At 43.6% G+C, this 22,777-nt stretch overlaps 1 protein-coding gene and 1 long non-coding RNA gene across 2 annotated transcripts in view; one reads left to right on the top strand and one right to left on the bottom strand.

The window, feature by feature from the left end:
• SPPL3 (signal peptide peptidase like 3) overlaps positions 1–9,989 on the top strand; it is a 139,649-nt gene extending 129,660 nt beyond the window's left edge. Inside the window, exons 7-11 of the mRNA XM_040619834.1 lie at positions 4,873–4,979; positions 5,359–5,522; positions 6,263–6,462; positions 7,447–7,556; positions 8,221–9,989. Of these exons, the coding sequence (XP_040475768.1) occupies positions 4,873–4,979; positions 5,359–5,522; positions 6,263–6,462; positions 7,447–7,556; positions 8,221–8,292 (653 nt within the window). The 3' untranslated portion in view covers positions 8,293–9,989. The remainder of the gene's footprint in view (positions 1–4,872; positions 4,980–5,358; positions 5,523–6,262; positions 6,463–7,446; positions 7,557–8,220) is intronic.
• Positions 5,888–8,275, bottom strand: LOC121099983. Its single transcript, XR_005831706.1, has 2 exons — positions 8,196–8,275; positions 5,888–6,195 (listed from the first exon to the last, which is right to left on the bottom strand). It is a non-coding gene; the product is annotated as an uncharacterized LOC121099983 (long non-coding RNA).
• Positions 9,990–22,777: the final 12,788 nt, after the last annotated feature.

Raw genomic sequence — 22,777 nt, forward strand, 5'->3', positions numbered from 1 at the left:
TCGCTATATACTCTAGAGAGAAATTGTATTATGCTGATGTCCTCAAATGAAAGAGTCCACTCGCATAAATGTTACACATAAATGATCTCCCTCTACGACTATTATGTTAGATGACAAAAGCTTCAGGTGCCACTGTTTTAATTAGAGTAATGTAAGACAGTCATCACCTAGTCTCAAAGCCGGCCGACTCAAAGTCCAGATGATGACAGATGGTATTCTCTCAGTCCCCTCTCAGGTTCTTTGTAACCCCACTTAATTTTGGTGGTTCTGCTTTTATGGAGCTTTTTATTCATGTGTCCAGACACACATGATACTATTTATAGGTTTTGCTAAGGGTTTTAAGTTTACCAAGCCGCTGACCCAAAAAGATTAGATACCTCTCAAAGCAGCAAGCAATGTGTTGTTTATATTCTCATCTCTACTCTTCCCAAGCATTGCATAGAACAGAAGAATACCTATTTTCTAGTAGTATGTCACTAGAAAAGAAAAGGTTGGCATTGGAAGGTGACATTCTTTTCAAGATACACTGATTTACACAGCCATCTGAAACACATACTTTAGAACAAGTCTGCAGAATTTTCCTCATTGTACTTCTGCAGGCAGGGCTGGGGACAAGCTTACTAGACTCAGAAGAATGGAATAAGCAGCTGTCCGTAAGATAGACTGCAGAGTCCATTGTACTATGGGATTTCCTCTAGGCTGTAAAGTTGATGAGAGCTGCCCATACAAGACAACTTTCTTTTCCCAGTGACCACTGTCAGAAGTACATTTCCATCCTAAAATTCACCTGATAACTAAAGTTCTGTGAGGGTTCAGTGAGGTTTCCCAAACCCCACTTAACCCTAACATGTAGATGTTTACATTACCTTCTGTCATTATTGCTGGTCCCCAAAATTTACTTGTCTAGGAGTCTCTTCTCCCTACCAGTTTGCCCTGGTTAAACTGCCCTTGTGACCAAGAATAGAGTTCTCCCCCTTCCCTGCCCACCAAAAAGGGGACCTTTGAGCTTTTTTTTAATTGTTTCTCAGACTCTAGTGTTTGATGTGTGTGTGACTTGTTTTCTGCTGTTAAGAAAATATAGCTTTCTAGCCATGGTGTTTAATGTTTTGAAACTTGTTCTTCTCTGACATGGAAATTATCTTTGTAGACTTCTCTGCAGAATCAAAATCATCATAGGCAGTGAAAATTTGGTAGTAGAATTTTTTTAAATGCTTCTTAATGAAAGCCTGTTCTTTGAAGTTAATTTAGAGTGAAAACAGAATGATAAATGTGGTTGTTTGAGGGCAAGACATGAAGTAAGTTTTCAAGCTTACATACTAAAAAGCATTAATAGTGAGAAGACACTTCAGCATGTTCTTGAACTAAACCTAGAGTTTTTTTAATCTACTTTCACCTTCATCTGGCAAATTAACTTTTTAAACTTGGGAAGCCATAAAAGAATTTGACCAATGGGTGGTGTGGTACATTTGAAAGTTGATGAATCTTTTGCACACACATTTACTATTCAAAGATCGTTAAACCAGGTCCAAAGTATACGTCCACTAACCAGTTCAGGGACTAGAAGTCTTGAACAGATGTCGAGTCCAGCCCCCTCATTTAATACACTTGTTACTAATCTGTGATTAGAAAACACGCAGTGCCAAAAACCTAGTAATTGATCTGTTTTCTTGTTGTAAAATGCTAGACTCTGGCATTTAGTCTACATAGGGCTAAGATAAAGGCTCTGCAGATCCTACAGAACCGAGCACTGCTCAAGACCTTACTATAGGTTAACATGTTCCTTTGCAAGAACATTTTGGCTTGGTTCGGTGTCATTGTCTTTGTCCGGTGGCCCTACTGGTCGCGGAAGGCAAACTGACGCAAAGATTATATCAATAATACGTTGAAAGTAATTCTAGATAGCTGGCTAAGATTAGTAATTTACTTCTCTTAACACTTTTGGTTAATTTACATTTCACCAAAAGTTAAGATTGTTAGTAAAGTTATTTGGGAGAGTCTTGAATTTCTCAAGCAGCAGGGAATGAGGGAAAGTTATTGCCCCTCTTCATTTTGGCTTGCAAAAGTCCTAAGGAGGAGGAAAGACTTCGAAGGTTATTTAAATGAAAGCATGAAGAAAAAGAGACGCAAACTAGATGAATACTTGTGTTTCAGGGATGTGACAGATTGTGGCAATATTCGTTTGGGGGTAGGAGTGATACTGTCTGAAAGAGTCAGGAGGGATTCCTTCTGCCTCTTCCAATGTGGGACTCACAGTACAGTGGCGATGCTTGGTTGGCATGACTGCAAGAGGGTATTGCTCAGCTTAGCTGAGATGAAAGAGTACCTGAGGAATGGGAGCAAAGGAAGACAGACTCTGAAGCTTCACACCGTCCTGTGAGTTGTGCCCGAGGCTGCGGGACTTATAATTAGACTGGATCCATCACAGAGTAGGGAACCTAGTACCATATGCAGGAAACACACAGTGAGTGTTTCCAGTGGCAGTGAAGAATAAGCGGGAGAGAGCCAGAGTGGGAAAGGATGCACGTCAAACTAGAGAGGCGTAGGGAAGCATGAACAGGTGGACTGTGACCATGAAAGGTGGCACCCAGAATGGCTGCAGCATGAGCGTACATGATGAAAGACTGTGATAAACTGAAAATGGACGCAGAGGTTCTAGTTTGGAAGATGAGAGATTGAATGGCATTGTCTGGAGTCATGGAAAATCCTGTCACTGAGCAGTTCCGTCTTGTCCATGGGTGGTTTCCTCTCCAGTGGGGTAGGATTAGCATAAAAGGAGGGGCAAAGCAATAAGTGGATGCTTAGACCATGTGATCGGAAAGACTCCTGCCAGTTTAGGATTAAGTGACTCTATGGTCAATTGAAAGTTCTGGAATGGATCAGTTACCTCCGTCTGTCACAGAGGCGTAAACATTTAACCTCGGGAACCTGCCCTTTTGCTTGTCTGTACCTTTGGTTACCATACCCTCTTTTGGGGTATGACTGACCTTCACCGGCCACATGCCTGTCCCTTGTCTATCTCAAGCCTTCATGTCTTCCTTTTTTCCCTTGATGCACTTTGCACTGCACACAGGCACTTGTAAGTTCCTGAACAGATCACTTCTTGCTCCCCTACCACTATCACCCCTGTGTCTGCCCCCAGTGCTTCCCACCCTTCACTGACCACTGTTGTTCCTCAAGCCAGCTGAGCTTATCCCTGCCGGTGTCCTGTGTATTGATTCACAGCACAGCCAACTCTTTGTTTCCGAAGAGCATTATAATGGAAAATCTCATTATTTAAAAAATGGGTATGGGTTGATTGATTATATCAGGGGCCTTGGTTGTTTTTATAAATTTATAAAAAATTAAAGCAGACCCTAGCAAAATGAGCACATCCTAGATTATTGTGAAATCAGAAATTGTGTTTGACCACATCTCCCTGAAACACATACTGCAGTGCACATCATGGAGATTAGTGAATGCTTGATAAGAGTAACCACAGAAGGGGGATTGAGCTAGTTTGTTCTTCTTCCCAGTTTTGGTGCTGTCTCCCAGGGATGGGAATGGTGGTTCTCCTCTTGTTTGTGCAACACCATTCCCACAGTAGGAGCTCACCAAATATTAGTTGATGTGTCCAGGGTCCACCAAACTGCTGTATTTGTGCACTTAGCTACATGTATTGACAATTTACCACCAATTCTGTTAAAATGATAGCCATCTGTAATATGGCCTTACTTGCTTTTCTTACTTTCCTTAGAATAATTTGAAATTTAAAGTAGAACATAATTTTTCATTCATTCAGCAAATATTTAATGTCCAGTCTGTCAAGTGCTTGGGCTTCACAGAAAGAATAAGCCATGGTTTCTGTCTACCAGGAGCACCAAGCTAAGGGAATAAATTCACTTGTATATAAATTAATCACACTGTTACAGAATGGATGAACAAGTTGAGGGAGATTCAGAGTTCTGTGGCATCACAAAGGGGCGGGGGTCCTTAATCTGATTAGATTAGGGAAGAGTTCCCTGAAGAGGTCCTTTTGTGGAGAACAGGAGGGAGCATAGTGATGCTGAGAGGTGTGAGCATATTTTAGGTGGGTAAAGAACAGAGCCGCAGTACTGCACGCTGAGGATAGGGGACGTGCACCATGGGGAGCACCCTCCCTTACATCCCTGTCAGTGCCTGGCCAAGCTGTTGGGCCGTGTACCACTGTGAGAACCCACGGGAAGGGTAGAAGCAGCTATGTGGTCTAATCAGACCTGCGTTTCAGAAGAATGGAGGAGAGCTGAAGGCAGGGAGAGACCATTCATCTGCCTGACCTGTTCGAGTCTGCCGGGATGCAGCAGGGAACCATGCCGTCAAGGACCTGGCATTTTAGTTGAGAGAGAATTTAGATACATATATGTATGTATATAGATAGATCGATATAGTGTATGTCAGATTTTGAGAGGTGTGAGAAAAAAAATTAGGCAAGGGTAGAAGAATGAATTGCTGAGTAAATAAAAGGGGACATGATCTCAGGTGTGGGCAGACCATGTAAAGTCAGGAGCAAGGAGGAAGGATCCTCAGGGATGGGGGAGGCAAGAAACAGAGCTAAGTAGTCATGAACTGGGCCTGGCCGAGAGCTTTATCATTCCAGTCAGAATCTCCTGTGTCTTACACAGTTGAGCACTATCCAAGAACATGAAAGAAAGGATGTTCCCAGAGACCAGCAGGTCAGAATTGGCTACAGTGGGCGCTTGCAGAAGTAGGGTGTAAATGTCTTAAACTGGAGCTTAAACTGAGCTGCTTGATTTTTTGAGGGGACTTATAAACTGTTAGGTTTACAAGCAGAATAGTTTGTGGAAAGAGGATGAGCCCATACTCCACACTGACCGATGTCTGTGCTCTCCTCTCCAGCCCTGGCCATGGGTCTCTGTGTCGCCATGATCGCCTTTGTCCGCCTGCCCAGCCTCAAGGTGTCCTGCCTGCTTCTCTCAGGGCTTCTAATCTACGATGTCTTTTGGGTAGGTGTCTGTTTCCCTGAAGCCACTGCTCTCTCTTGTGCATTCATTCCTAAAAGTTCTTAACTGTAAGTATCTGAATTCTGGCTGGACTACCTCCTGCCTAAGATCACTCCCTCCAGTCCTGAACTGTACATGTTAAAAGGTGAGCAGGCATCTGTCCACGCCTTTGTTTGTTGAGACATGTTAAACAGTACGTCTGTGTCTCTTGGGGATGGGGGAGAGAACAGGCAGACAAGATTTTCTGCCTCTTCCAAGCATGCAGTCAAAAAAGCTTGATGTTTCAGTATTCTGAGACTTTGCTCTTAAGAACAAGAAGGGCTGATGCTGAAATTAGGTTGCTTCCAGCTTCCTCTTTTAAAGACGTCTCTCCATTCGGCAGGTGTTTTTCTCTGCCTACATCTTCAATAGCAATGTCATGGTGAAGGTGGCCACGCAGCCGGCTGACAATCCCCTTGACGTTCTATCCCGGAAGCTCCATCTGGGGCCCAATGTTGGGCGCGATGTTCCTCGCCTGTCTCTGCCTGGAAAACTGGTCTTCCCAAGGTAGGACTGGCATGTTGGGCCTCATGTAGTGACAGTGAACGCATGGTCTCCCTGTGCCTCTGTGTTCCTTGATTAGCCTTTGTCAGTCAACATTCTTATCCTAGACTGGAAAAGCGTTGTGAGTCATCCTCTCCATTTTACAAATGAGGAAGAGAATACGGATTTGACTTGCAAAGATTTATCACTAAATGATACAGGTGCTGCCTTTTATTATTGATTAATGTTATCAAACAACCATATGTTACTACTGTTACCATATTTTAGAGTTGGCTGGAGAAAATCAACAGGAGAATCTTTTTTACTTCTAAAACATTTGTAAAAATATGTCCTAATGCTAAAATTACACAGTTGCTGATGATACGATCTTGGAAAAAATTGTGTTGCTTTAATATCAATGGTAGTAGTCAGGTGCTTGTTTAAAGTCACAGTGGTGAGTGTGTGACAAATTACTGAATCGCTTGACATTTCTAGAGGAGGCAGTTCTTAGATGATTTTAGCAGTCACTTTAGAGGTGCTCTCCTGAAGCAGTGAGGGGCCTGGTTGAAGGTGTCTGTTGCCAGTACTCTTGTGGCTTGTAATCTCTAAAATCTTAAAAACTAGTGTTCTTCCACCTCTAGAGATTTCCATCTCCCATTCAGATAAGTCCAACTTCTTAAAAAGCTGACAGACGACTCTGCACAGGAGGAGGAGAAATGGGATTATTGAGGGTGGCATCCCTGACATATGACACTACATTCCAGCTCCACTGGCAGTCACTTCTCTATGTTGGGCATTGGGGACATCGTGATGCCTGGACTCCTGTTGTGCTTTGTCCTTCGTTATGACAACTACAAAAAACAAGCCAACGGTGACTCCTGCGGTGCCTCTGGACCCGCCAATATCTCTGGACGCATGCAGAAGGTCTCCTACTTTCACTGCACCCTCATTGGATACTTTGTAGGTAAGAGAGAGCCGGAGAGCCTGCGTGTGATCCCCTCTCTGACTGTCCTCCAAGCCCTGGAGTTAAATCGGGTCTTCTAGCTGCAGACACTAGATGGAAGGAGAGCAGTAACTCTGGTTGCTGTTCTAGACCACCGCAGAGAAAGAATAGCAGTGGCCCATGAAATGGCTGATTCTTATTATACTGGCCAGCCCAGTTCTTTATCCAACAGCACGTCTGAAGAACATTGTGGGAAGACTGATCAGGCCTGAGTCAGAAACAATGATCGTGGATCAGTTTGTGTGCTTAATTGAATCTTCAGCTTGAGGTTAATCAATGCCAAGTTTATTTCCCACTTCATTAAACAGGTATTTCCCTTTGTTTGTTCTAACATGTCTGGCATCTCTAACCTCAGACTCTCCCTGGGCCAGTTTTTCTCTAGCCTGCTCACTTACACACAGACAGGGAGAGACCCACGTACTGCGGCTATAGGAATAGTGGGAACCTGTCTATACCTCCAGTGGCTACAGCAGGGTGGTTCATTCCAGCACACAGGCTCAGAGACTGGCAGGGCAAGTGGCATTAGCCCTGTTGCACAGTAGAGGAAGCTGAGGCGCAGAGGTGAAACGCCATGACCCAGGTGACACCACTTGCAGAAGCAGCAGAGTTGGAACTTGACCCCAGCTCTTTTGCCTCTGAGTCTGGCATCACCTACCACACGAGAGAGGAGGACCAGGCACACTCAGGGCAGAAGTGAGGACTTGGACCAAGAACCTAAGCACCGAGGGGGGTTTGGGCCCCTCATGGGTCCTTGGAATAGTAGGACTTTCAAAGCTGTGCTGCTCCACGCTGGGCAGAGATCACAATCTGGGCCTCTCACTGGGCTTCCCACTGGACGGCATGTGCCACAGGAGAGCTGTCCAGTCAAGACCCTGGCAGGTAGCAGGCTCTCCCCTCTGAGGGCTGACCCCTCGGTGCTGCTCATGAATGTTTCTCCCCTTGTAGGTCTGCTTACTGCAACCGTGGCGTCCCGCATTCACCGAGCAGCCCAGCCCGCCCTCCTCTATTTGGTGCCATTCACCTTATTGCCACTCCTCACAATGGCCTATTTAAAGGTGAGAGAAGCAGTTAGAAACCTGTGAAAGCAGTAACTTGGCATTGACCCTGGACTTGGGTAGGTATTCTTGCCGGAGATGGGTCTGCTTAAGCTTCAGAGCTCTTGACCTTCATAGTGGGTCCATGGGTCTTTGCTCACTTGGTATTAGCAACCTCTTCCAGCCTATTGCAGCCCCTGGCAGAAATTGCTAGTGAATTAAAACTACTACGCCTCCCAGTCATAGATGAACTAACTGAAATCCCTAGAGCCCAGCCGCAGAGACTTCCCTTAAAAGCAGCACCATTTGTCACCTAATAGCTTTTTTAATACTGTGCATTAAAATTTGGAGATATTTAAGAAAAATATGATTACAGCTAGACTTGGAGCATTCCCTGATTTACAAGATTTGTACTATCCCCGTTTTTACAGAGGAGGAATCAGAGAGGTAAACTAACTTAGCTTCAGCATCGGTAGACCTTACACCCTTCTTTGCTGGAGGGGCCTCAGAGCTCTTCTAGTGAGCTCTTCAAAGAATGGTGGGTTACTTTTCAGTGAGTAAAGTTTGAATGTTCTTTGATTTTCCACAGAAGCCATCTGATCTGAGATCAAGAATCAGAAAGGACTTACAGATGTGTGTGGCTCATGTTTAAATCCGTACCTTATTAAAGTTCCTTCTTCCCCAGGGTGACCTTCGGCGGATGTGGTCTGAGCCATTCCACTCCAAGTCCAGCAGCTCCCGGTTCCTGGAAGTATGATGGATCCCAGAGAGTGACCAGAATGGCCATCTGAGTCCTTTTCTGTCAACGCGTGGTTTTGTTTCCTCTTAGAGCTGGCCTGGTACTTGGAGACGTACCTGTATAAGGAACTGACGTGTGACTGGATTTTGCGTCTGCAGGAGCGAGGTCCTGGAGCCCTGCTTGGTTCTTTCTCTTCCTGCCGTTGTAGTGGCGGAGCCCCTCCTGAAGTGACAGGCTCTCCCCAGCGCTCCTTCCTCCCGTTTTTATGAATCTGCACCAGACTGTTACCTGTGGGGGATGGAGATAGGACTGTTTAAAACTGACCACGGCGAGGAGTCGTTCTATACCTTTTGAACACTAAAAGGATGAAAAATATTAGCAAACCGAAGTTTCTTCAGTGAACCCTCAAGAACTTTGGGACCAGTTTCCTATGGGGGACTCCGTTTCAGAGAACTGAGACAGAAGCTCTTCTGTCGTTATATTCTTTCCTTTTTCTGGATTTATTAAATATTTTCTGTGGTGTGAAGTGACTTATTAAATCCACAGACATTGAGTGACTTCTTACAACATACACATAAGAATTTGTTGTAATGAGTTCATGTCCACCCAGCTGTTGTGTTGGCAGTGAACGAGGGCACGGTTTTTATACATACACGCACACATCACTATATATATGAATAAACAAGAATTAAAACCCGCTAAGATCATGCTGTGTAGCAGACAGGGACTTGCTGTAATTTTTAGCATGTAGAGCAGTTTACTCCGGCTTCCTTGTATATGGATACGCTGCTGTCTCTCCCCTCCACAACTGAACGTGCAGTTAAAAACCAGTATAGTATTCGTACTGATATACTCATGGACTTTCGGGGGCTCTCGTTTGGTTTTGATCAGTGTAGCCAATTAGGGATGAAAAGTTCAAACTTTTTGGCCCTTTTTTTTTGTTTTTACAGGCTTCTCCCTTGCAGGGTTTTTAGTAGTTTCTTCTTGAACCAATGCATGTAATATAGCAGCAGGTGTCTTTGTGCTTTCTGATCATAGTAATGTACTACTTGTAAATACATTTTTCTATTTTCTATTGTTTTTGTATTTTTTTTTTTTTTGGCATTTTGTTTCATTGGTGTGCTGTATTTTCCATGCCCTCACTCCTTGAAAAAAAAAAGGAAAAAAGCAACCCAATCCTGTCCTTGCTGTTGTGATTATAGTCTTGGTTTACCTGTGGTAACAACTGGGTATTGGGGACAAATGTCCACTGTCCCTCTGAGCTGGGTCCTACATTCCAGGCACCGCGGAAGGAGCAAGCTGCTCTGTCCCCTTAGAATCTGGCTGTGTGCTGTGGTCTTTGCTGGAGAGCCAGCCTTCTGGTAGTAGCTAGTGTGCTCAGGTCAGCTCGGTTGTCTCCGCAGCCCTGGCCTAACAAGTGGCCCATTGTAGAGGCAGAGAGAAGCCTGGCTACCTGACAGCAGAGGTGGGAGAAGGGCCTACGTGTCCCGCTCTCTCCCTTCAGCAGGTGACCTGACTCAGCTTTGACCTGTGCAATGAACCGGTTGCCGTGCTTCTGGACAGAACTCATAGGTGGTGCGTGTCCTGCGGTCATGGGGGCGTAAAGCAATCAGGATGGTGGGTTCTTCTGTTGTGTCTTCAAATCCTGCTGAGGGCTGTTTCGTTTTTTGTTGTTTTGTTGGTTTTGGTTTTTTTTAATAAATGACTCCTTTCTAGCCTTTGTCACCTCATCTTCACTTTTGGTTGGTGGTACCACACAGAGCTCCCGTCACCTCCTACCTGCTCTGCCTGTTCCAGAAGACTGACGGGAAGACCCTGTCTCCAGACAAGGTCACCTGTGGCTCTGGTTCATTTCAGTCCTAGAGATGTCAAGGAACTGAAGCTTCCATTGTCCACAGAACTCAGAACAGCCTCTGGATTTGGTGAAGACCAAAGGTACACTCGTGTGCTCGCTGCTTATCCACTGTACTTCTTCCTTAGCCCTCCAGGATGCTAATGGCTAATTAAACAGGACAGTGGGGGGGGGGGGAACTCTTCCAAAATGACTCCAATTAAGGGTAAGTGTCAATAATGGTTAGAAGTATTATCCTGGCAGTGGTCATTCTGATCTTTCTATCTTCATAAAAAACCTAAATTCCAGACAGAAGGAAGATAATTTTTTGTCATACTTGCTCCTGTGCAGGTTTAGGGGGGAAAAATACCCACATGGGTCTCTTGGATGTAATTTGGATCCCAGCTGCTAGTCCACAAAGCCCTTAAAACTTTGACACAGGAGCCACAAATATTCCTTTTGTTTTAAATTAACCACAGAAGACATATTAGAATTTCCCCTGGTCCTGGAAGTAATGCTGTTGTGGAGGCGTGGGGGGTGCTGCAATTACAGCACACGATTTTGGTCTTTCCTTACAGTCTTCTCCCCTCCCCTGCCTGATACAGATTTAGGTCCTCATCTTACTTTTTTTCTGGTTTCTCAGATGCTCTGAGTTCTGCGGTCCTCTAAGAAGTCTTTGCATTAGGCAAGGCATGTTGACAAAGTTCTAGCACAGACCACCATCCCTCCTCATTGGTCTGAGGTTCTTCCTCCTCTAAAGAGACTGCATGCTGGAAGTCTCACTCATAGTAACTTTAATTTGAGCTAATGAAGATAGGACAGCAAAGTTTATCCAAAAGCCTAGTATGTTCCATTACTGTTATTACAGCTTCAGCTTTTCTAAATAAGACAGCCACACAACTCCTTGTGTAGGGACAGTTCAAACCAGATCTGGAGGGTTGGCGGGGCGGGGGGGGGGGGGGGGGGGGGGGGGGGGGGGGAGCGGTAGGCTACTATCTGAATTACCTTTGTAGCATGCCAGCACAAGCCTTGGTTAAACAGGTAAGTTATGTAACCCATAAGAAAAACGCAAGACTAGTTCTCTGTGAGGGTGGAGGGGAGGGAGTTCTGTTTTGTCAATAAAGTGTCAAAAATAGAATCTGCCGTGTCTGCATAGCAGCTCTCACATTACTGCTAACCAGATCCAGTGTTGTATGTAGACATTTGTGTTTGGTAAAGGCCAACATTTACGTCAGAGCCTTGGAATGCAGCCGTTTTGTATATACATGAAGCACAGTCATCAAGAATGTCAACTGCAATTCTCCTTCTCCGTAGAAGCAGGGCAGACAGTACAGGCTCAGAAGGAAAGCAGCCCATCCTACTTCTGATCTTCCAGTGCATACTGGCCTGGACAGCCTCCTCCCTTCACTCAGTCACATTGCCTTGGCAATTTCCAACAATGAAATCACTTCAAGAACAATGGCTCTTAACACAGGTGGCAGCCTTGCCCCGGAGTGTGTATGAAGTCCTGGAGATCTGGCTGTAGAACTCCGGCCTCTTCCCTCTTCTGGGAGGGATAAGCCAGGTAAGAGGTTTTTCATCCAGAAATTATTTCTATTCCTATGCAATTTATAGACCACTTTCTGTTTGCAAGACTGAACGAACACTTCTTCAGGTTCGGATTCTTAACTCCTCATGTGTTACTGAGCCTCTCCCAGAACAGTACTTTGTCCACTCCTCGCAGCTGTGTCAGCCATAATTTGTTTCCTCCTCATCACTTCCCTTGGAATTCAAAGCCCTTTCCCGTCCATTGGTGGTAATTTCAGAGTTGTTTCAGCTTAAGCTGTGTCAGGCACTGGGTGCTCCAGGGAACAAAACCGAACAGCTGATCCCTACTCTAGTGGCCCACTGCAGGGGTGCTTTACCACACTGCACGTGTGGGGAACGTGGTTCCCATACACGAGGTCACTCAGCAACACAGCACTGAGGTCGAGAGAGCGTGTCAATCTGAAAAATCAACTAAGCACAACTATTTGGCATTAAAGAATTGCAATTTGGGTACACAGATTCAGGTTGCAATCCAAATAGTGTTCCACTAGGGAGCAAAAACCAGGTTTTTAAAAAACAAAAAGGGCCTCTGTATTGTTTACAAAGCATTCTGATTGGTGGCAGAAGACTAATCTTGGCTGAACGTAACTGGTTGCTAGGCTGTTCCCAAAAGCAAAAGTCTGTTACTGTAGAAAGTTGCAGATCTGTGCAGAGCCCTTGGGAAGATCTGTGGTTTAACCCAGTTCAGAAGTTCATGGTTCTGTAGGGTGAGGACGTGCAGAAGGCCCACCTCCTTAATAGCCCCCCGGCTCCTTTTAAAACCCTTTGACATCAGTGATTTTATTCCACCTCTGACAAGTGGAATCTAGAGCTTTTGGCCCGTGACTCTGGGCTTTCCTGTAAATAGCAAAGGCATAGCTGGGAATGCTCGTTCGCAGGACTGGATCCACCCGACAAGGTGGAAAGCTTGGCTATAAATGCTCCTTTTTCCTGCACCGTGGTGCTCCTGACCAAATGTATAAACTACAGCTGAAGGAAGCACCGAGCACATTCTCTCCATGCAGCATGGATTAGAAAGCTTACTAAGAGCCAGCAGTTCACTTGTGGAAAGTCTGACTTTATGCAGTGCTTTCTCATAGTGATCACTTTGGTGTGCTATAGAGGTCTTAGATATTTGAGTTATTAAAAACTCATGCGGCACACTCAGGCTTAGTTTATGGCTCCTCTGATTTGGATGTTGCCTAATCAGCTGTTTAAGTTCCAAGAAGTCTTGCCCCTGGTTCGCAAGTGAACTGTGTTCCTGAGAGGTCCGGAAATAGAGGAATCCATGAGCTTGCTCCAGCCCCCACAGAGTCCTGGGATTCTCACCAGATCCCAAGAGGACAGAGGAACAGGAACCAGTTAGGGAGAGGAAACAAAGCTTGAGACCGGGAGTTGGGAAATCCGCCAAGCAGTGGGCTTTTGCCTTGTGAGGAGTGAAAGAAAGGAAGTGGGTGTCCAGAAGACAAAGATGGAGAGAGGGGGCAGCAAGGGGGCTGCATGCCAGCATTCCGGCCTCGGGATTCTGGATACCAGTTCCTCTGCCTTGCCAAACACTCTTGCTTCAGGCAAGTTACCTATCCACCTTCTAATGAGACCGTTCACTCCACCTACCTGGACTTGACATGCAGGTGGCATTCCATCTTTCAGCCTGTGTGGATGAACCTTTTCCACTGAAGACCGTGGATTTCCTCACTCTTCAGTTGGTGGTGTAGTTTGGGGGTGTTTTCTGCAGGTAAATTGTAGCACATCCTGGGGCAGCTGGGTCCAGCTTTACAGGCTTCCTGGGGAGGGAAGACACCTAATTTCAAAAGAGAGGCTAAGGACTTGCTCATATGGGAAGGAGCACCCCTGGCCTCTGAGATGACAAAGCACTGTGTGGATAAGTCATGGTCTTGCTAGCTTGACAGTGGTGGAAACAGTGCCACCATCCCCAAGGCAGCTGGCAGGTTTGGCCAGGGCTAAAAGGCCACCTCACACTGGCCAAGAGCCGCAGGCTTACCCTGGGGAATGGAGAAACCCCTTTCTCCCTGCCCCCCCCCCCCGCCCCATTCCTTTCAACAGCCACAGGTACAAATCAGGGCCTGTGCCACTGGATGTCACAGTGGGTCTCCCTGCTGCCATCCGGTCTGGCTTTTATCATGGTCTTCAAGGAGCTGTTCCACCAGCAGGTCCCCCTTCATGCAGGGGATGGGGACTGGAAGGTGACACCACAGCTTTTGACCTGAGCAATTAATTGCCAAAACAGAGAGAAAGGAAAGAGAAAAGTTCTGGTTTAGTCAGTAGAGCAGCTAAAGAACTGGGATATCTTACAGATAGAAATGTACATTCCCCAAGGCTTTAAATACCAAGATGATCTCAATAGTGAGAGGTAGGAAAAGGACTCCCATCTCAGCAGTTAGCCTCACACAGCCACATGTGGTCTGGGGTTAGTGATAAAGCCCCTCTGAGCCTTGGGGATAAAGGTGCCTTATTTAAAGTACCGAACGAATACCAGGCACTTCTCTGTTGAGTTTTCATCTACTCCACACAATTTACCAGTCGTCTTGGAGTTAGAATGCAATTAAAATTATCAGATTTAAACAGATAGACATGCTTTGATTATCGAAACGACCACAGCTTCTGTAAATGCTTCCAATTCATCAGTGAGGAAACTGGTTATCTTTCCACTGTTGAGGGGTGAAGGAGGGCTGGCACTTGAATCCTAGTCTGGGTTTTCAAAACAGAACGGATTCTGCATAGATAAAAGGATCTTTACCATAAAACTAGGCCAGTCCAGGGTATTGACATTTTCCTATATGTACTAAGGACTTGGTACAAAGCAGGGATGATGGATGAGTACGTGTAGCAGTTTCCCACATCTCCAAGTCTTGGGATGTCTGGGCAGGACCCAGCGGTGAGCCCCGCCCTGGTTAAGTTTAAGGAGTGGCCTCCCAGAGCCCTTAGGGCCTTCCTTGAGCCATTCTCTATGAGGTCAGTTTAGGCCTTAATTTTTTGCAGCCTGGACTAAGCAGAATGCTCACAAGAAAAACGTGATGTGTCCTCAGCACAGAACAGGGAGGCACTTACCAGAGGCCACTTACTTATTCTTTGCAGTAACTCAGTTGGGATAGGGCCCAATAGATTAACATTTTGGCTGCCAAGGCAAAGGGTATCAACCCCTAACCAGATTCTGCAAACAAACCAATGGTGATATTTTTGTATTTTTTTCCATAATAAACACTACCTGTGCCCTCTTTTACTTTGTGTACTTTAGAGTCCTGCTACTTGTTTTGAGGGAAAAGTTAACCACTGTGCTGTGAAGCCACCCCATCAATCATTGTGGGCTTGTATTAGTTTCCAAATCTGTAAGCTTTTCTTGAACAGCCTTGGAACAAAAGATTCAGTGGGCCAAACTCCCAGTCTATTTTAAAATAAAGAGCAGTGTCATTCTAAGCCACTTGGCTGAAGTCAGTCCACAAATAGAAGAGGGACAGGAGCCAGAGTCAGTAGAAAGTAAGAGCAAATTCAGCAAAGCCTTTGGAAAATTATCCTCAGGGACAAGGTGGGGAAGTCAGGGCTGAGGTATCATTGACGAAGTATTAGGGTTAATAACTTGTTAAATGGCCTGGCAGAAACTGAGAGGAGCAGCCCTGGCCTTTGTCTTCAGCCCCGCCCAATATTTCCCTTGACAGTGTGGCTGAGGACATGACTGTCGGGCTTAGCAAATTGGAGGAGGACCTGAAGCAGGGAGAAGACACAACCATGATCCAAAGAGAGCTCAGAGGGCTGGGACGCATAGTTAAATCCAACATGGGGAATTTTGATGGTGAGAGCCTTGGCAAATGATAGCCACACACCAGACATTAGGACCACCTCACAAGAGTCCTCTAAGGTGACCAGTTTTACAGAGGAACTCACCAGGCCTCCAAGATCACCAGCTGGTAGCTCTAAACACTGGCCTGTGACCTTAACCTCTGTACTTCCTCTCCAGCACAAAATGACAGATAGTCCCCTCCCTCCGAAAATACAACTGAGTCATTAGACACTCTATGATGGCTGAATGGCCTACTAGCCCCAAAACATTTATAATCTAACCACTGCCCAAAGCAAGTCACGATTGTTGTAATCACCTCAGATTTTTAGTAAAACCTCACAATACAGGCAAGGCAGATTTTATTATCTATTTTATATACCAGAAAAAGAAGTTTCAAGGTCAATTTGCCTCAGATCTTCCTGCCTCTTTTCCCAGCTTATCAGAAGGTAATCACACAGGTGTTGTAGATGTATCTTGTGTGGCCTAAACAGAAGGGGGAGAGGGGTGTCTATAAACAGAGGACTGTGCAAACAGCATCCTGTTGGAGGTGAGGGACCACCAACCCTATAAGGTAGGGAAGAGCTGCGGTTTGGGCTGCCTGGGCCATTCCGACTCAGCTGCTGTCCAGAGGCATATGCAGAGACCTTCCTCCCAGGAATGTTGTGCCAATGTGGACTACTGACTAATAAGAGTATGGTCTTGTACAAATCAGGCATCCCTAGGAAGGAGGGGCCAGGACCAAACAAAAAAATGTCTCTGAGGCATCTGAAGCAACCAGATTTTTATGTTAAAATTATGAATCCCCCATTGCCGTCATTAAAACAACAAACCATAAAAATAAATGAAAACAACTGTCAGCTGCTCTGATCTCCAGCAATGATGGGCTGTGATTCAAGCCAATCCTCCTGCTAAAAATAACTTTAAAATTGTATATTTTACAAAGCAGTGAAGAAGGTTCTGCTTCTATTTATCCAACCCTCCCACAAATGACAACTATAAATTCTCAACAAAATGAAGAAAACAACTACCTTAAGGCAGTGAAAGAGCAACCAAACTCAAGAGAAACTGGAGGGGAGCTGACAGTTGGAAGGAAATGTCACTGAGTGGGTTCCCATTTTTATGGCTTTTTGCCTGAGGATGGGCCCCAGTTGCCACCATGTGGGGTAGCTAAACCTTGAATAGAAACCGGCCATTTTAGCTTCAATAACCAAAGGAAATGGTTTAGAATGACCCCAGCACCTTAAAAAGCGAGGAAGTAAATCCCAGAAAGGAGACAGAGCACCCCATGTTCTGTGTATAAACTCTGCCTAAATCTTTAATCTCTCAATACACACTTACAGAGCAGACTCCAAGCAGCCAACTAAAAGAACTAAAAAGAAATATCAACTGCTGCCCACCATAGGGGGTCAAAGTTTTAAGTCTGAGTTCAACCAAGTTAAGTGCCTGTTTTAAAAATATTCTTCAGTAGAATTTCTACAGTGTATTATTCACAATATCTAGGATATAATTCAAAATTACTACACATAATGAAAAACAGGAAATGTGATCCATACCAAAGAGAAAAGGTAATTAATGGAAACTGACTTGGAGATGATCCAGATGTTAGAATTAACACCCAAGATTTTTAAATCAACTATTACAATGATGCCAAAGAATATAAGGGAAAATAAGCTTATAATGAATGCACACCTAGGAACTGTCAGCAGAGAAAAAGTAATGAACCAAATAAAAGTCTAAAACTGAAGAATACAATACCTGAAGTAAATTCAGTAAGTGGGATTAATACTGAAGGTAACATGTTAAAGGATCATTAAGCTTGAAAAAAGGAGGGGTTAGGAAATATTTCCTGCAAAGGATTATAGTACTTGCGGCTTTGAGGGTCAAAAGTCTCCATTACAACTACTCATCTCTGCCACTGCAGTGTGAAAGCAACGATGGTAAATGAATAGGGATAAACAAATTTGGCCTGGATTGACCCAGTTTCTTAACGCTGAAAAAGAGCAACAGACATCCGATCTAAAGAACAGAGAGGAAAAATACCTATTCTTTTGAAACTGTTTCAAAAATAGAAACGGAAGGAAAACTTCCAAGCTTGTTTTATGAGACCAGCATTACCTTGATTCCAAAACCAGACGACCCCACCAAGAAGAATTACAGACCAATATTCCTGATGAACATGGATGCAAAAGTTCTCACCAAAAACTAGCCAATAGGATCCAACAGTACAGTAAAAGGATTATTCACCACGACTAAATGGGATTTATTCCTGGGCTGCAAGTTTGGTTCAACATCTGCAAATCAATCAAGGTGATATACTACAGTAATAAAAGAAAGGACAAGAACCATATGATACTCTCAATAGATGCAGAAAAGGCATCTGACAAAGTACAGCATCCTTTCTTGACTAAAACTCTTCAGAGTGTAGGGATAGAGGGTACATAGCTCAATATCATAAAAGCCATCTATGAAAAACCCACAGCAAATATCATTCTCAATGGGGAAAAACTGAGAGCATTTCCCCTAAGAGCAGGAACACGGCAGGGATGTCCACTGGGTCCATCAGCACTGCTGTTCAACGTAGTACTAGAAGTCCTAGCCTCAGCAATCAGACAACAAAGAGAAGTAAAAGGCATCCGAATTGGCAAAGAAGCAGTCAAACTCTCACTCTTTGCAGGTGACACGATACTCTGTGTGGAAAACCCAAAAGACTCCACCCCAAAACTGCTAGAACTCATACAGGAATTGAGTAAAGCAGAAGGATATAAAATCAATGCACAGAAACCAACTGCATTTCTATATACCAACAACGAGACAGAAGAAAGAGAAATTAAGGACTCGTTCCCATTTACAATTGCGCCAAAAACCATAAGATACCTAGGAATAAATCTAACCAAAGAGGCCAAGGATCTGTACTCAGAAAACTACAGAATACTCATGAAAGAAATGGAGGAAGACACAAAGAAATGGAAACACATTCCATGCCCATGGACTGGAAGAACAAATACTGTGAAAATGTCTATGCTACCTAGAGCAATCTACCCATTCAGTGCAATCTCTGTCAAAATACCATCAACTTTTTTTTTTTTGCAGAAATGGGACAAATAATCCCAAAAATTGTATGGAACCAGAAAAGACTCCGAATAGCCAGAGGAATGTTGAGAAAGAAAACCAAGACTGGTGGCATCACAATCCCGGGCCTCAAGCTCTATTACAAAACTGTAATCATCAAGACAGTGTGGTACTGTCACAAAAACAGACACACAGATCAACAGAACGGAGAACCCAGAAATGGACCCTCCACTCTATGGGCAACTCATCTTCAACAGAGCAGGAAAGACTACCCAATGGAAAAAAGACAAGTCTCTTCAACAAATGGTGTTGGCAAAACTGGACAGCCACATGCAGAAGAATGAAACTGGACCATTTTCCTACACCAGACACAAAAATAAACTCAAAATGGATGAAAGACCTAAATGTGAGACAGGAATCCATCACAATCCTAGGGGAGAACACAGGCAGCAACCTCTTTGACCCTGGCCGCAGCAACTTCTTGCTAGACACGTCTCCAAAGGCAAGGGAAGCAAGGGCAAAAATGAACTACTGGGACTTCATCAAGATAAAAAGCACAGCAAAGGAAACAGTCAACAAAACCAAAAGACAACCGACAGAATTGGAGAAGATATTTGCAAATGACGTATCAGATAAAGGGCTAGTATCCAAAATCTATAAGGAACTTAACAAGCTCAACGCTGAAAGAACAAATAATTCAGTCAAGAAATGGGCAGAAGACGTGAACAGACATCTCTTCAAAGAAGATGTCCAAATGGCCAACAGACACATGAAAAAGTGCTCAACATCACTTGGCATCAGGGAAATACAAATCAAAACCACAATGAGATACCACGTCACACCTGTCAGAATGGCTAAAATTAACAAGTCAGGAAATGACAGATTTGGCAAGGATACGAAGAAAGGGGAACTTTCCTATACTACTGGTGGGAATGCAAGCTGGTGTAGCCGCTCTGGAAAACACCACGGAGGTTCCTCAAAAAGTTGAAAATAGAGCTACTCTACGACCCAGCAATTGCACTACTGGGTATTAACCCCAAAGATACAAATGTAGTGATCCAAAGGGGCACCTGCACCCCAATGTTCATAGCAGCAATGTCCACAATAGCCAAACTTTGGAAAGAGCCCAGATGTCCATCGACAGATGAATGGATAAAGATGTGATGTGTGTGCGTGTGTGTATACATGCATGGAATGGTATATGTGATGGAATATTACGCAGCTATCAAAAATGAAATCTTGCCATTTGCAAGAACGTGGACAGAGCTAGAGAGTGTTATGCTAAGCAAAATAAGTCAATCAGAGAAAGACAACTATCATATGATCTCATTGACATGTGTAATTTAAGAAACAAGGCAAAGGATCATAGGGGAAGAGTGGAAAAAATGAAACAAGACCTAACCAGAGAGGGAGACAAACCATAAGAGACTCTTAATCATGGGAAACAAACTGACGGTTTCTGGAGGGGAAGGGGGGTTGGAGGGATGGGGTAACTGAATGGTGGACACTGGGGAGGGTATGTGTTATAATGAGCACTAGATATTATATAAGACTGATGAATCAGACTGTACCCCTGAAACAAAGAATACATTATATGTTAATTGAATTTAAATTTTAAAAAAAAATTTTAAAAACTAAAAAAAAGGTCAGAGCGTCTTTGATCTGTGGGACAGCAAAGAGTCTAGTATACATATACATAATTAGAATGCCAGAATGAGAAGGAAGGAAGGAATTAGGCAGAAAGAAGTGTTTATTTGTTTTTAAGTAGGCTCCACACCCAACTTGAGGCATGAACTCAGGACCCTGAGATCAAGAGTCACATGCTCTACTGACTGAGCCAGCCAGGTGCCCCAGAGTTTTTTTTAGTAACATCCAGAATTTTCCAAATTTGGAGGAAGTTCAAGAATCACAAAACAGACCCCAAACAGAATAAATACAAAGAAAGCTGCACCCAAGGACTTCATTGTCAAGTTGCTGGAACCTAAAAATAGAAAATCTTGAAGGCAACAAAAATGACACATTACATTAAAAAAAAAAACACATTTCAATTATATGAAATACTGCAAACTTCTCATCAGAAGTCACAGTGGCGAAGACAATGGAAAAACCTCTTTAAAGGTATGAAAATAAAACATGTCAACCCAGAATTCTATTACCAAGTGGAAATATTCTTGAAAATGCAGGTGAAATATCAACATTTTCAGATAAAAGGAGGAGTCAGCAGCAGACCCGTATTACAGGAATTACTAAAAAGAAGTTATTCCAGTCAAGGGAAATGAGACCAGATGGGAATTCAGATTTACAGAAATTTAGTCTAAGTCTAGTAATTTCAAAATGGTCTCCAGTGATCCTTTCTTTCTGATATTTATGTCCTGTATATAGTCCCCTCCGACACCATCAGGACTGGTCTGTTTGACCACGAGAATATGAAGTGATAGTGTAAGATTTCCAAAGCAAGGTCATTAAAGACATTGAGATAGGCATAAATCTTCATGACCTTGGATTAAGCATGAATTTTTGAGAAATAAAACCTAAAACACACACAAGGGAAAAAAATAATTGGACTTCATCAAAATTTAAAATATTTGTGCTTTAAAGACACAACCAAGAATATAAAAAGACAGGCCAAGGAATTGGAGAAATGATTTGTAAATCACAGATAAAGGTTTAGTATCCAGAACATTTAAAGTACCCTACAACTCAACCATAAAAAAGAAAAATCCAATTATTTATGTGGGCAAAATGTTTGAATAGACATTTTTCCAAAGAAGATATATAAATGGCCAACAAGTTCATGAAAAGGTGCGCAACGCCATTAATCATCAGGGAAATACAAATCAGTCATGAGCTACAGCTTCATATCCACTAGGATGACAAAAACAATTAAAAAAAAAAACAGACAATAACATTTAGCAAGGATGTGGAGAAACTGGAACTCTCATACATTGCTAGTGCGACTATAAAATGGTGCAGCTATTTTGGAGAACTGTTTGGCAGTTTCACAAAAAGTGGAAGTTACCATATGATCTAGCAATTCCACTAGTGGTTATATACACAAGGGAATTTAAAATAAATATCCACACAAAAACTTGTACACAAATGTTCACAGGAGCACTATTCATAATAGCCAAACGGGGAGATGACCCAAATGTTCAACTGACAAATGGGTAAACAAAATGAGTATCCATACAATGGAATGTTATTTGGAAATAAAAAGGAATGAAGTGCTGACACAGAATACAACGTGGATAAGCCTTGAAAACATGCTAAACAGAAGAAGCCAGCCGCAAAGGCCCCATAAAATATTGTTTCATTGATAACAGCTGTCAAAAATAGGCAAATCCAGAGGCACAGAAAGGAGATTAGTGGTTGCCAGGGGAGGAGTGAAATGGGAATAGCAGTCAACAGGTGCAGGCTTTCCTTTTAGGGTGACGAAAATATTCTGAAATTAAACCACAGTGGTGATTCCATAGCTTTGTGAATATACTAAAAATCCACTGAACTATACACTTTAAAAGTGTTAATTTTAGGGTGCCTGGGTGGCTCAGTTGGTTAAGCATCTACATTCGGCTCAGGTCATGATCCCAGGGTCCTGGGATCAAGTTCTGGCAGGCTCCTTGTTCAGTAGGGAGGCTTCTTCTCCCTCTGCCTGCCGCTCCCCCTGCGTGTGCTCTCGCCCCTGCGTGTGCTCGCGCTCTCTTTCTCTGACAAAATCTTTTTTTAAAAAAGTGTGAATTTGTAGTATGAGAATTATATCTCAATTTACAAAAACACAAACCAAAAACCTCTCACTTTCATCCTTCTCAGAACATTCACACTGGGAGAAGTCAGATGCCATGTCATGGGGGCACTCGAGCAGCTTTATGGAGAGGCCCATATGGCAGGAAACATGTATCAGTATGTTGTGATGTAAGCACTCGAAGCAGATCCTCCAGCTTGAGTCAACCCTTCAAATGACGGTAGCCCTGGCCAATATTTGACTGTAATCTCGTAAGAAACCACAGCCAGAGTCACCCAGCTAAGCCAATTCTGATTCCTGCCTCACAGAAACTGTGGAATCAATGTTTATTGTTGTTTTAAGTCACTAACATATGAGGCAACTTGCTATGCAGTAATAGATGATAATACATTGTCAACGGACGAAATAGTAAAGACTTTTCTCTAAACTTCATTAATATCCCTATAACTGAGTGGAAAACTCAACATTGTATAGTGGGGTTTCTTTTTATTTTTTTTTTAAG

Source organism: Ursus maritimus, unplaced genomic scaffold (genome assembly GCF_017311325.1).
Source record: "Ursus maritimus isolate PB19 unplaced genomic scaffold, ASM1731132v1 scaffold_33, whole genome shotgun sequence".
Taxonomy (NCBI): Eukaryota; Metazoa; Chordata; class Mammalia; order Carnivora; family Ursidae; genus Ursus; species Ursus maritimus.